At 45.7% G+C, this 15,014-nt stretch overlaps 1 protein-coding gene across 1 annotated transcript in view; it reads left to right on the forward strand.

The window, feature by feature from the left end:
- WDR93 (WD repeat domain 93) overlaps nt 1-15,014 on the forward strand; it is a 134,632-nt gene that overhangs the window by 99,067 nt on the left and 20,551 nt on the right. Inside the window, exons 11-14 of the mRNA XM_073618461.1 lie at nt 1,584-1,718; nt 1,815-2,010; nt 11,411-11,471; nt 13,046-13,202. Coding sequence (XP_073474562.1) covers nt 1,584-1,718; nt 1,815-2,010; nt 11,411-11,471; nt 13,046-13,202 — 549 coding nt within the window. The remainder of the gene's footprint in view (nt 1-1,583; nt 1,719-1,814; nt 2,011-11,410; nt 11,472-13,045; nt 13,203-15,014) is intronic.

Consider the following 15,014-nt stretch of genomic DNA (forward strand, 5'->3'; position numbering starts at 1 on the left):
TTGTTATTTGTCTCCAGGCGTCTGTCACTTCACTTTTTTGTGTGTGACCTTTTCATTCAGGACTGTAGGGTGTGGGTCTTCAGGCCTACCCTGAATTCTAAGGGGAGTATGTGTGGACATCAGGTTCCTTCCTCCTCTACCTTTGGCGTCTCTCTTGGGGAGAGTCACCCACCCAGTACTCATTGGTTGGCTTCGGCTGATCACGGAGAGCGGGCTCCACCATGCCTTTTGACTATGTGGACCGGAGTGTGCCTTGCCTCCCTCTGGAGTCTTGTGCCCTGTGGGGTGGGGCAAGGAAGGGTCCTTCCTCCTCAGAAGGGGACCATGTGACACACTCTAGTGCACTTTTGTGTGTGTGTTCACATGCACTTTTTTGGTTTACTTTACGGATGCACTGTAAACGATTTAGATCAAATACATTTTAATATTACACAAAGATAACCTGAGCAAAGGAGGTTTTTAGGGAATTGAATGGTGTGTTTATACTGCCAACATCCTAAATAGCATCATAGAGAGAGCATGCACCAAAGTGCATTGGGGGATGCCCCCTTGGACTTTTAATGGCAGAAATAAAGTATAGAGGGTCAAAAATAGATAAAAAGGCACAAAGGTTTATTATTGTACAAATAGTAGAACAAGTATATATTGCATACAATACATTTTTAAGCCAAATGTGTTTATATCAGTACATCAATGAATCAATATAAACAAAAAATGATTTTGTTTGGTAACCCAAACTGGTGGTCAAAAAGCACTGGCCAAACCAAATTAAGGTCAGCAATATAGACTTTTAGACATATACCCGTGTAAAAGATACAGAACCAGCAGCTGGCTGTAGACGTTGCGAGTAGCCACACCTCCAGGAGCCTCCAGCTCCTGTTCCTCACACTGTTCTAGAAGCCTCTGATAGCACACCAGATTTTCCGCCATCACGGCAACTGGCATCTTCCCTGCGGGCCCCCAGGGCCTCCGTCCTGCACAGATAACCTGAGTAAATACAAAATGCAGTTTTCAAATGATGAAAAAAAGGGAAAAAAGCGGTCCAAACCCACCTGGCCCTATGGGAAAAAGTAATGGCCCCCCTCTCTTGCGAAATCATGAATGAACCGTGATTAACCACATTTTTTGGAAAGCGGAGTTAAATTTCCCTTGCCATACCCAGGCTTGATTACCACCAGATCTGTTGAATCAAGAAATCACTTAAATAGAACCTGTCTGACAAAGAGAAGCATGCTAAAAGATCTCAAAAAGCAACACATCATGATGCAATCCAAAAAAAAATTCAAGAACAGATTAGAACAGTCTGGAAAGGGACTCCAGCGAACCACGGTGAGAGCTATTATCCACAAGCTGGAGGGCCCCAAAGGATTCCTTTTATTTGTAGGGATTTCCTCTCAATTCCTGCTTTGGCTATGGGACAGGAAGTGAAGGGAAATCTCCCCAATGGGACACAGATGACAGAAATAAACCTTACAGGGGTTATAACCTTCTCTTACTAATTTGCAAAATAGAATAAAAAGTTTTGCCTATAATGCTACTAAGTTAACAGTCATATTTACTAACAATTACCTTTTGCCTTTTAGATGTTGACCCAAAAGCTGATATCGTGTGGCCGTGTTCTGCTCCCATTAAATTCTCAGCAGTCAGCTCTTGTACCTCATACCTAACCCTTGCACTTGAAAATGAAACCCTTGCAGTATGGGACATGAAGTACTCTGGTAAGACTTATGCTTATGATTTTAAAGTCATTTGCAGCATGTGGTTTCTTTAACTGATTTACTTGTAGACTAATATGGAAAATTCTTGTTTCCCAGGTTTTCCTTTGGCTGTTGTTGCCCTCCCAGAAGGACGGCATATAGGTAGTCTTTATTACTTAGAACACGATGCTTGCAGTAAAGAACCTCCAGCTGCCACTAGAGCCCAGATCTTGGTGTGGTGTACTGATAAATCTCTATACCTCGTCACTGCAGCAGGGGGTAGGGAACATGGTACGGTTCTTCTTCGAGAAAGGTGAGGCCTCTGCATGATCTACATCTTTTTCTATACAAAAGTTATCCCCGCCCTAGTTTAGATCTCACCAGGTATGAAGCTGATCTTACTTTCCAGAGATGAGAGGTTCCAGGTGCTGGCTCATGCTAGTAGAGACCAGGGATGGACTGGCCATCGGGACTACCGGGAGATTCCCGGTGGGCCGATGGCTCAGTCTGGGCCGCTTTCACTTTCAGGCGCATCTGCGGTGCGCGGCGATCTACCCGTCAACCGCCAACAGCTGACGCCTGACAGGTAGATCGAGATTAGCCAGCATGCAGAGTAGCGCAGGGAGCTTCTGTAGTAATAAGTTCTCTCTCGTGTCATCACGCTGTTCTCCGGCGGCCCCGCCCCCTCCTCTCTTCTCGTCTATACCAATTGGCTTGTAGGATCATCTGGTATAGACAAGAAGGGAGGAGGGGGCGGGGCCGCCGGAGAACAGCGTGATGACACGAGAGAGAACTTATTACTACAGAAGCTCCCTGCGCTACTCTGCATGCTGGCTAGTAAGACCCCACAATGTGCCCTGATGATGTGCTATGTGCCCCGCTATGTGCCCCATCATGTGCCCCGCTATGTGCCCCATCATGTGCCCCGCTATGTGCCCCATCATGTGTCCCGATGTGCTATGTGCCCCATCACCCCATCATGTGCCCCATCATGTGCCCCGATGTGCTATGTTCCCCATCATGTGCCCTGATGTGCTATGTGCCCCATCATGTGCCCCGATGTGCTATGTGCCCCATCATGTTCCCCATCATGTGCCCCGATGTGCTATGTGCCCCATCATGTGCCCCGATGTGCTATGTGCCCCGATGTGCTATGTGCCCCATCATGTGCCCTGATGTGCTATGTGCCCCGAGCCCTGATGTGCCCCATGCCCTGATGTGCCCCGATGTGCCACGTGCCCTAATGTGCCATGTAGCCTGATGTGCCCCATAATGTGCCCCATCATGTGCCCTGATGTGCCATAATGTGCCCTGATGTGCCATGTGCCCCGTGCCCTAATGTGCCATGTGGCCTGATGTGCCATGTGCCCCATAATGTGCCCCATCATGTGCCCTGATGTGCCATGTGCCCCGTGCCCTGATGTGCTATGTGCCCTGATGTACCATGTGGCCTGATGTGCCCCATGCCCTGATGTGCGATGTGCACCATAATGTGCCATGTGCCCCATCATGTGCCCTGATGTGCCATAATGTGCCCTGATGTGCCCCATGCCCTGATGTGCCATAATGTGCCCTGATGTGCCATGTGGCCTGATGTGCCCTGTGTCCTGATGTGCCATGTGCCCTGATGTGCCATGATGTGCTATGTGCCCTGATGTGCCCCGTGCCCTGATGTGCCCCGTGCCCTGATGTGCCCCGTGCCCTGATGTGCCATGTGCCCTGATGTGCTATGTGCCCGGTGCCCTGATGTGCCACGTGCCCTGATGTGCTATGTGCCCTGATGCGCCCTGATGTGTTATGTGCCCTGATGTGCTGTGTCCCGATGTCCTATGCCCTGATGTGCCTTGTGCCCCGATGTGCTTTGCCCTGATGTCCTAAGCCCCGGTGTGCTGTGCCTCAATGTCGTGTGCTCTGATGTTCTGTGCCCTGATGTGCTGTGTCCTGATGTGCTATACCCTGATGTACTGTGCCCTGATGTGTTGTGCCCTATTAGCTGATGTGCTGGGCTCTGTACCCTGATGTGCTGTGCACTGTACCCTGATATGTTGTGCCCTGTACGCTGATGTACTGGGCACTGTACCCTGATATGTTGTGCCCTGTACGCTGATGTGCTGGGCACTGTACCCTGATATGTTGTGCCCTGTACGCTGATGTGCTGGGCACTGTACCCTGATATGTTGTGCCCTGTACGCTGATGTACTGGGCACTGTACCCTGATATGTTGTGCCCTGTACGCTGATGTACTGGGCACTGTACCCTGATATGTTGTGCACTGTACGCTGATGTACTGGGCTCTCTACCCTGATGTGCTGTGCCCTGTACCCTGATGTGCTGTGCCCTGATGTGCCTTGTGCCCTGATGTGTTGTGCCCTGATGTGCCTTGTGCCCTGATGTGCTGGGCTCTGTACCCTGATGTGGCCTGATGTACCGTGCCCTGATGTGTTGTGCCCTGGGCCGGTCTGGATGAAGTCCAGGGCCACATTTTTGTCCCAGTCCAGCCCTGGTAGAGACTATATGCAAACGAGAGGATCCGTGCATGAGTAAGCACTTGGATAAGTGTGAAACACGTTAGCCTATGATCTGTACACTCTGTCCATGATGTCCTGTATCTGATGTGTTCTTGATTTTAAAATAAAGAAATTTGGATTATTACTTTCTGGAGTGCGGCTGTCCGGATCCTCTCGTTTGCATATATATCTTTTTCTAGTTGTCCATCAGATCTTCACAGCCGTTGCCACGTCCGAACTGCCATTGCTTGCAATACAGGTTGGGGTCTTTTGCAGGATCCATATACAACTGACCAGGGGCATTGCTAGGGGGTGGCTATTGGGGCTATAGCCCCGAATCTGAGGCCCATAGCCCCAAGTCTCTTGCTACAGGGTCCCTGCCTAACCAGCAGGTTGCGGGTGCTGCGGCGGGTGGGCTGGCTGCATGAGAGAAGCGGAGGAGTGGAGAGAAGCGAGCGGGTGGACAAGCAGAAATTACATCTCTCTCCGTCCGCTCCACATCAGCGCTCTTCACAGCCAGGCCCCTTCAAATTGGGAGCGAGGTGCGACGAGCAGCATAGAGGTGACATCTCTCACTGCCTGCTACACATCAGCGCTCTTCCATCCTCACAGCACGGTGGAGTGGAGGTCACGTGCTTCCTGCCATCGTGGAGCTCCACTTTGCAGCCAGACCCCCTTGCTTCAATGTGGGGGAGGGGGCAGTGAGATGACATCTCTCACTGCCCGCCCCACATCACCGCTCTCCTGCCCTCACTAAATGGACCAATGCTGTCAGCCTGCCACCAATGCAGCATCAATGCACATTTGGTGGCACTGGCTGGCATGGCAAGTGACAGTCTACAAATGGTGGAAAGTGATAACCCACATCTGGTGGCCGGTGACGTGGCAAGTGACAATCTGCAAATAGTGCCAGGAGACCTGGCAAGTGACAATCTGCAAATGGTGCCAGGAGACGTGGCAAGTGGCAATCTGCAAATGGTGCCAGGTGAAAGTGGCAAGTGACAATCCACATCTGGTGGCAGGCAACATGGCTAGTGACAATCCCCATCTGGTGACAGGCGACGGTGGCAAGTGACACACCCAGGGCTCCCACTGATTCTGAACCACTTTATTATATATTAGAATGTAACAATAGAAATAATGCACTTCAATCACCCTGACACCATATCAACCATTATGCCATGATGATTGAAGCGCCAACACCAGCCATCGCCCATGAAAAATTGCTTACCACCGGTCTCCCCCCCACCCCCGCATGGGCATGCAAAAAGCTTGGTGGCCGCTGCTATGGGCTCTAGCCCCAGATCTTTTGCAGACCTAGCAATGCCCCTGCAACTGACCCTTTTCATGCTGACCTCCTGTCTTCAATTCACTGTTCTAAAACAACTATAGATGATTTTGACTTTTTTCCTGCATTCTTGTTCCTACACAGCAACACAATATTGAAGAGGAAGCTCAGCCCACTTATTTCTCAGTATAAGTTTCATTGATTTCATTCACCAAAAAATGGTCTTTAAGCCCTTGTGTAAACAGGTACATGCATCATAAAATGCTATCTGTTTACTGTGCCCCAGAACCCAGGTGCCTATAGACATGAATGTCTGTATGGGGTAAACACCGGTACTCATGTAAACCAGGGTATAGTGTATGGATGTATTCTTCAAACACAGAGTTTCTGCATTTGGAGAATACCTTCATACACTACACAGATTTATGTGAATACTGCCATGTACCTTCTTAAAACCACAGGTACTGCCGGTCTTTGGGCCAGGTCTTAAGCTTGCTACACACTATACAATTTTCTTGTACAACTTCCCTTTAGATTTACCAAAACCATATGCAGTAATATCTTGGTTTACGAGCATAATCCGTTCCAGAAGAATGCTTGTAATCCAAAGCACTCGTGTATCAAAGCGAGTTTCCCCATAGGAATCAATGGAAGTTCAGATAATTTGTTCCAGTGTCACTGCTAGTGTATGCAGTTTCGCATGTGGCCAGAGGTGTTGGGGGGGGGGGGGGGGGGGGTGCCGGAGACACTCGGAAACGCTTGAAGACCACTCAGAGACACTCGAGAATTGAGTGTCTCCGAGCGTCACCGGCACCCCTGCACCTCTGGCCACATGAGGTACTGCACACCCCAGGGGCTTGAATCCTGCTCGTCTTGCGAGACAACGCTCGCAAACTGAGTCAGGATTTTTTAAAGAAAGCTTGTATTGCGAAACGCTCGTAAACCGTGTTACTCGCAATTCGAGGTTCCACTGTAATATGGGATGAAACCTAAACACTTTTACATTTTATTTCTTCTTTTTTTCATTTTATGGACTATTCATTTATATGTAGGATTTATTTATTTTAGAGATTTGCACTTTATATTTATAATTTTACACATAGCGCTACATTTATTTATTTACTAGGGCCTTGCATTACATAGTTGAAAGTAAATGTAAAGGAAATTGAACAACAAAAATTGGATAATGTGTATCCAGCTTTACTGCACCAATACTCGTGGGGGTAACACCTTGCCCAAAGGTGTGCTCACCAATGCCTGGGACCAGGTGAAGATTGCGGTCATGTGAAGAATCAAACATTAAGTCAGTCCCGACTCAGAGATGAGCCACTTGTGTGTAGCAGTAATAAACAGAGTTCTTCCATAAGATGTTTTGTCCCAGATAACTACACACTTGTACTGATATATGTGTTGCATTCGGAGGGACATGCAGAGCCATTGCCCACTTCATCAGTCCAGCCTACCTCCTAAACCTCACTCCCAGTAACAGAATGATACCTATAGCGCTGGTCTCATACATATCCTAAGTTAAATCCTTCCTATACCTAGTGATCAGGCCTTGTATCTCCATAATACTAGTCTTCTCCCGGTGACCAGAGGAGATGGACCGCTAGGGAGGGAGTCAGAGCACCAACCCCCCCCCCCCACCATCGCCTGTCACCTAACCAGGTACCAGGCCAAAGGACAGGTTGCTGTTCTTCTCCTCGGTTACCCATGGCCACTACCTCCCCGTCTTGCAAGTTAGCCCTTTTTGTAGTGGTGTTACACATACCCCATAGTACTTTTACAGACCCGTGTTCTTTAATAATACACCAAGACTTGACATGAACCCCTTGAATAACTTAAGACCAGGCTCAAAGCAGTTGAACAACTTTTACTGAGTATTTAGCAGAACATGTATAACATGAATAAATGTCCTTCTCCTAACTACACCTAAGGCTGGGTTTACACAATGTGTGGCGCGGCTTGCAGCAGGGGGTCCGGTGCGTCCTCATTCACTGTTTCACGTCCAAATTAGGTCTGATTTTTTGCCTGAATTCAGACCCGAAACGAAGTCAAAGACACACAGGACCCTTCTGCTGTGCGCTCCGCGGCCGCCCCAGAGATGTGTGAACCGGCTCCATTGAGAGACGGTCACACTCTCCTATCACGTGTATTGGATGCGAGGAAACCTCATTCAATTTGCATAAGTGTGAACCCAGCCTCAGTGTGGCTGTCCCAGCATACCTGTGAAGGTGATGTCCTAGGGGAAAAGGAAGAACTTGCATAGAGGTGTCCATGGTGGTGGGGATCGCAATGGGTCGGCACTCTGAAGGTGGACCATAAGTCCCAGCAAACTTCTGCAAGGTTTCTGCTTTCTCTAGCCTTTTAGCCCTCTCACACTTAACCCTCCAGGACCTGAACCTCTTCGCTTTTAGATTACCACAGGAGGGTAACTAAACCCCAGAACATGATCAGGGATGGCAGCAAGAAACATTACCCCTTCCCGCTGACCTGGGCAGCCAAGTAGCTAACTGAATATGCAATATAGTTGGCCACCTGCCTACGGGTCTATTCAACAGGCAGCTTGCACACCTGGGTTTCCTTGGCACAGGAGAAAGACAGAATATTGCCCTGTACACCCGCAATGAGACCTTAGTATGCCAAGTGTCTTTTTATGCTGGTGCCGTGGTACATTAGAGAGAGTGTGCTTATTTAATGAGTGGACAGGAAGTCCATAGGCTTTGTCAGGTCCTGCTTTACTTCCTAAGGCCTCTTGCACACTGCAGCTTGAAAAAGCTCAGAACAGCTTTTTTTTTTAACTGAGCTAAAATACAGCCCATTAATTGTAATGTGCCTATGCACACAGGCGTGTAAACAAGCGCCGTGTATTCTTCAAAAGAAAAAAAAAAAATAGAAAAATCAGCATTTTTGGTTAGTAATTTATGCCTCATGTACGTAAATGAATGCAAATACGTGTAATTACGCAAAAATGTGAGTGATTGCGTGCTAAATGTGTGCAAGTGCCCATTTTACATATTGTGCAGAACAAAAATACGAGAATACGTTTTCGTGCATGTGTGCAAACGCATGTGCTCGAAAATACATACAAAAAAAAAAAAATCTGAAAAAGTAGATGCTTAAACAGGAGTATCCTGTGCAAGAGGCCTAAGGCAGTGTGAATAATTATCACCGGGTGGTACATAACCAATACTTTAAAATATATCTAAAGGCAAAACTTCTCTTCTGTTCTTTTCAAGTTTCAACTGTAAAAATGTTTTATTTCTCAGCATAGACACAGTATCATCTAGCTCTTTCCCTCCCATCCTGACTATCCCTGGCCCATCTCTTCTCTCTCATTCACTAGATTTCAGTTTTTTCAATCACGCAGGCTTGCATATGCACTCTGCCTTAAAGCGCCCACTTCACCAGAATAAAATCCACCCATCAAGGCATTTTCATCTTTGACTCTTCCCAAGTCGAAGCCCATTGCTTGCATCAGGGCTTTGGGCTCTTGAGAGGAATACAAGGCAGTGTGCTGTGATGTATTTAGGAAGCTATGTACAGCACCCTACTGGCCCCTCCTACCAGCCATGATCTGCTTGCATGGCCTAGGTAAGTACAGACACACAGTGATGATGTTATTGGGTCTAAAATAAGGTATGTAATGAAATGGAAAGGTATTATTTAAACATTTAAGTAGCATGTTGATGACGGAAGAGAGAGGAACTGGGAAAGTCAAAATAAAAGTATATTAAACCTCAGGTTTAATGCAAAGAAAGACATTTCCTGGCAACTACATCCACTGGGTGGAAAACTTTATAGAAATCTGCCTACAAAAATAGAGCACTAAAACTTATATTCAGGGCTTTTTTTCTCAGAGAATAGGTGCAGGAACTCAACCATGACCACCACACTCACCTACCTGCCAAATGGCATCAAATAGTAGCTCTTCCCTCTGCATACAACCCCCTCCCTCCACTGCCCTCATCTTACCCCCCTCCTTAAAAGCTCCACCATCTGTCATATGTCTTACCTTTGTTGCAATATTAAGCTGAAACACCTATCCGGCTGTAGTGACTCCCATCATACTATACTATACTACCGTCAGTTGCAAGGGAGATTATGCAGTAGGAGCATCAACAACTGGTCACCAGGGAAAAAATGGAGACCACAGAGGGCGCAGCCTACCACACACCCTCTCATCAACAGAGGGACATCGCTGACTGCTCCTGTCCCTCTGTTGGATACTTCAGGATCCTTCAAACTGTTCCTGCCATATCGAGGTTTCGGTTACCCATGCCTGTCTGACCTGGTGTCGCTGACATCCAGGTCCATTGGTTATGGTAAGAGTACCCACTCCCATTTTTCTATTGTTGTCCTCTGTTACCGATACTAACCCTGGTGTTCCTGGCTCCTTATATGAAGAAACCTTCGTTTATGGTGCCCCTGGCTTCCTACATGAACAATCCTTCATTTGTGGTGTACCCGCCATCGCTTGGGATTGACCCACTTGGGATTGACCCACTTGGGATTTATTATTTTTTGTTTTCTATTGTTTTACAATTGGGACTTATTCACGATTAGATTGTATCACTCATGTATATGTTTATTCATGTATTTACACAGTTTTTAGCACTGTTTTTTCACTAGCGCTACATTTTCACTCACTACCATTCATGAATTTTGTCACATTCATATGTAGCTGCTTTCGTTACAGGATAGCGCAATAATTTTTTTTTTTTTTGCACGCTATTAGTCTTGCACTACACTCTGGGGGTTATTTACGAAAGGCAAATCCACTTTGCACTACAAGTGCACTTGAAAGTTCAGTCGCTGTAAATCTGAGGGGTAGATCTGAAATGAGGGGAAGCTCTGCTGATTTTATCATCCAATCATGTGCAAGCTAAAATGCTGTTTTTTATTTTCCTTGCACGTCCCCTTCGGATCAATAGCGACTGAACTTCCAAGTGCACTTGTAGTGTAAAGGGGATTTGCCTTTCGTAAATAACCCCCAATGTGTTGTAATCATTTTATAACAATGACAATAAATGAAAAACAAAATCCAGAAAAAAGTATGATAAAGGAACCAAATAAAAACAGAACCCAAATAGTGCCAAAATATGCTCAATAGTCCATAAATAGTCCCATCGATCCAATAAATGCCCGTGCCATCAAATACTATATGCGAAAATGTTTCAGTCTCCAGTGTTCAACTTGCAGTGTTTATTCACCACTTCGTGCAAAAAAATTGCATGCAATATGTGCACCTCCTTCAGATGGACTTTCACCTTAGGGTTATGATCTTACACTTAAGTAGGGTCACAATTCACTTGTGTCCCACCTTGGGGGACTGAGATAGATCTTTTCCTGTTCCTAGTGTAAAGCTGGATACACACTATACAATTTTCTGTAGATTTTTTCCTTTAGATTTACCAAAACCATATAATATGATATCAAACCTTAAGAGTTTCAATTTGTATGCAATTAGGCAGGCCCTTGACTACATGGTTTTGGTAAATCTGAAGACAAAAATCTGCAGAAAATCTAACAGTGTGTATGGGGTCTTACTTCCGATAGTGACTCCATTCAGCCATATGTATGTAAAAAGAAAAACCACTGCACATAGTGCTTAACTACTGACTACAAGTCATGTACAGACAGGGACTATGAGGATAACACACAATCATTGGCCGGCTCAGTATAACACGATGAGGAGGAGGTAGATGCCAATGACCGCAGAATTCAGCCACCAATTAAATATGAATTTTAGTTGTATGGCCTGTTTAATTGATAATCACACCAAATCTCCAATGTATTGTAGGCCTAAAGGTGGCATTTCAAGCTATTCTAAAAACACAGATTTACAGGTGACAGGATTGCTTTCCATCTACTGGAAGATTAACACATCTTTTATCTCTAATATTGTTTTTCCAAAGTACTGGCACCTCCGATAACCAGATCAGTGCAGTATCTCCCATCCACTCCCTTCCAAGTATGGTAAGATTTTATATACATTCAATTATGTTACTTTTTTTTTTTTTTAAGAGAAAACTATTTCAATATCTCTGTGCTTTCCCTGCTGGTCCTAACATTTTTAATCTTTAAGACCCCTTTTACACTGGGGCGGTGCAGGCGTTAGCGGTAAAGCGACGCTTTACCGCTGTTATAGCAGCGCTTTTCAGCCACTAGCGGAGCGCTTTTGGCCCTTGCTAGCGGCCGAAGTAAGGGTTAATAGCAATCGTGTTGCAGCGCTTCGGCAGTGCTGCCCATTCATTTCAATGGGCAGGGCGTTTTGGGAGCGGTGTATACAACGTTTCCGCACCGCTACAAAGATGCTGCTTGCAGGACTTTTTTTCCCATCCTGCAAGCGCACCGCCCCAGTGGGGGAGCACTCGGACACTGGGGTGGCTTGATAGGCGCTATTTTTAGCGCTAAAACGCCTGAAAAGCGCCCCAGTGTGAAAGGGGTCTTAGGGTAAGCTTCTATAACATTATGCTTTCCTTATAAATACGTATGCATTGGCCATGGTAACCAGTGTTATTCCATCTGTCGTTTCTAGTGCACATTGGATTAGGACCTAAAGGATAAGTTTACCTTTCTGAACATGTTACACCCATATTTAGGGTGTAGCATGTAACATGTTCAGCATCAGACATCTCCTCCCTATCCCCCCCCTCCTTGTGACAACGAGCAAGGGATCTTCTCCCAGCATTCGCTGCCACAATTCAAAGAGAGTGCGGCAGTGCGGGGCTCACACACGGCCGCATCATTGATTTACAGATCCTTGTAAATCAATAAACTACAAGTACCAACAACCTTTGCAGATGTCGGCTTGTAGTTCTCAATATACTACCAGAGCTTATTGAATGCCGTGGTAGTTGATTGATTCTTCCTGTCAGTGTAAAACTGCCTGCCCATACTACTGTATGTACGGGCAGATAACTTACACTTGCAGTCTGCAGGAGACCTGCCTGGCATCAGCGAACTGCTGATCGCTGGTGCATTGTTTTCCAGACATTGTTTTCCAGACAAAAAATAGTACATGCACATTTTTTTTACCTGCAAAAAAAAATAACGTTTATTGTTTTATGTTAAAAGGTGAATTTATCCTTTAACCGCTTGCTGACCAGCCGCCCTCATTATAATACGGCAGGTTGGCTCGGCTGTGCGAATCGGCGTAGGCCTACGTGGGCCGCTTTAAGAGAAATAGCAGGCGTGCGCGCCCGCGACGCATCACTGGAGCCGATGCTCCGCGATCGCTCCACAGAGAGCCAGAATGGGGATCTGTCAATGTAAACAAACAGATCCCCATTCTGACATTCTGTACTTTAATGCAAACATTTTATTGATAGCTGTGAATATCTAATACGTTTTTAAGCAATTATGTAGTTATTTTTTTATACTAGATTTTCCTAGGATTAATAAATCTACAAGCAAAATTCAAAGTAAAATTCTACCTAGGTTATGTGTACAGTATATGAATTCTGAATGTCTGTATATAATGTGAGTAGCATTGAAAAAATACTATTTGTCCGACCTTGCTGACACGTAATAACAATACTGTATTATAGGTGCTCTTACATTATTGGAACAGTACAGTGGAGCTTTTCGATGTTGCCAAATGTGAACCAGTTTGCCAATTTGGCTTGCCATCAACTCATATGCTGGCAAGTCCGTGGCAGCCAGTTTATGCTCTTGATACAGATAATCTCAGCCTATTTCTTAAAGGTAAATACTATAGTTTACATGCATATATCATACATATTGATGCTGATTCATCTTGTGCTGTTTTAAAGTATATGTAAATCTAGTCGATTAAATCTCATATAATCTTTAGCATGTCAATGTAATTTAAAAAAGTATTTGTAAATCTGCAGATTTCACTTAGTGATTGTAAAGATTAATATATTTTTTTTTTAAACAACAAACATCATACTTACCTGCTCTTTGTAATGGTTTTGCTGCCTGGATTCTCTTCTTCCCGGGTCTCCTGCTGGCGCTATTGGCTCCCCCAGCTTGCTGCTCACAGGTTTTGATTGACAGCAACTCTCAGCCAAGCCTGTGAGAGCCAGAAGATGGCAGAAGAGTCACTGCAGATGTGCCAGATGGGCACAGCGCTGGACTGAGACTTGGTTCAGGTTAGTATTTAGGGGGTGGTGGGGGGGGGACTATTAAAAGGTTTTTTTTACCTTAATACAGAGAATGCATTACTGGTTCTGAAGGCAGAAGGTTTTTTTTTTTATCTTAATGCATTCTATGCATTAAGATAAAAAACCTTTTGTGTGCGGCTCCCCCCTCAGCACCTCAGATACTTACCTGAGCCTCATCTCGATCCAGCGATGTTGCATGAGAGACTCGGCTGTCCGGGACTCTCCCTCCTGATTGGCTGAGACACACAGCAGGCGCCATTGGCTCCCACTGCTGTCAATCAAAGTCAGTGAGCCAATGAGGAGAGAGAGAGGGGGCGGGGCTGAGCCACGACTCCATGTCTGAATGGACACACAGAGCAGTGGCTCGGGTGCCCCCATAGCAAGTTGCTTGCTGTCGGGGCACTCGTCAGGAGGGAGGGGCCAGGAGCACCGAAGAGGGACCCAAGAAGAGGAGGATCTGGGCTGTTCTGTGCAAAACCACTGCACAGGGCAGGTAAGTATGACATATTTGTTATTTTTAAACACAAATAATAAAAAAAACAAGGATTTAAAATCACTTTTAAAAAACTTTTACCTTTAGAACCATTTTAAATAATACCTAGTGATCCTGCCATAAAGACACTTGTTAAAGTGACCTGTTATAGGGTGACAACACTTTGTCTTCATCTCCCATCTGTTCCCCGTGTGTTGTCACCATATCACACAGGCCTACAAGTGGCTATTTCAACACACATTTTGCAGGCATGGCCCACAGTCGTCACTGTCAGGAAACCTGCCTTGAGAAATACAAGACAGGAATTTACTGTAATGAGATTGCAGGATATCAGCACCATTCAGATACAAGAAAGGATATAAAAGGTGAAAACAGTAATTTGTGTGATGCACAATAAGTGAACTCGGTATCATTTAGTTTACATGTACTTTGATATCAGACCATTGCTAACGCTGGCCGTAGAACGATCAAAATTCATCTGGTTCAGCAGGGACCGTTCGAATTTTCGATCCACGTGTAGCTGTTCTTGTTTGACAGAAATTGATCGTTAGATCATCATCTGTCGAACAGGAGTTTTGCAACATTTTTGTCGACCAGCGGCTGCAACCGCTGATCAGTGAATTTTTACAGCAGAGAGTCCCATTGCCAGAATACAATGTGCCAGCATGGGGTAGTCCTCCATTAATCGTGTTTGTATGGATGGAAGGACCTGTTCATTTTTGTTTCGATCAGCCCTCTGGCTGAATCGCCCATGCAGCTGCCTTCAAATAGAAAACGCAGCATTTAACAAAAAAAGCCTGCATTTATTTCACAGAGTAGTAGTTTGTTAGGTTTCTATAAGAAAACAGAACAGATACAGCCAGTAAACCGAATGGGAGCGCAGTCCCTGGCTCCAGC

This window comes from Aquarana catesbeiana, linkage group LG03, assembly GCF_042186555.1.
Source record: "Aquarana catesbeiana isolate 2022-GZ linkage group LG03, ASM4218655v1, whole genome shotgun sequence".
Lineage (NCBI taxonomy): Eukaryota > Metazoa > Chordata > Amphibia > Anura > Ranidae > Aquarana > Aquarana catesbeiana.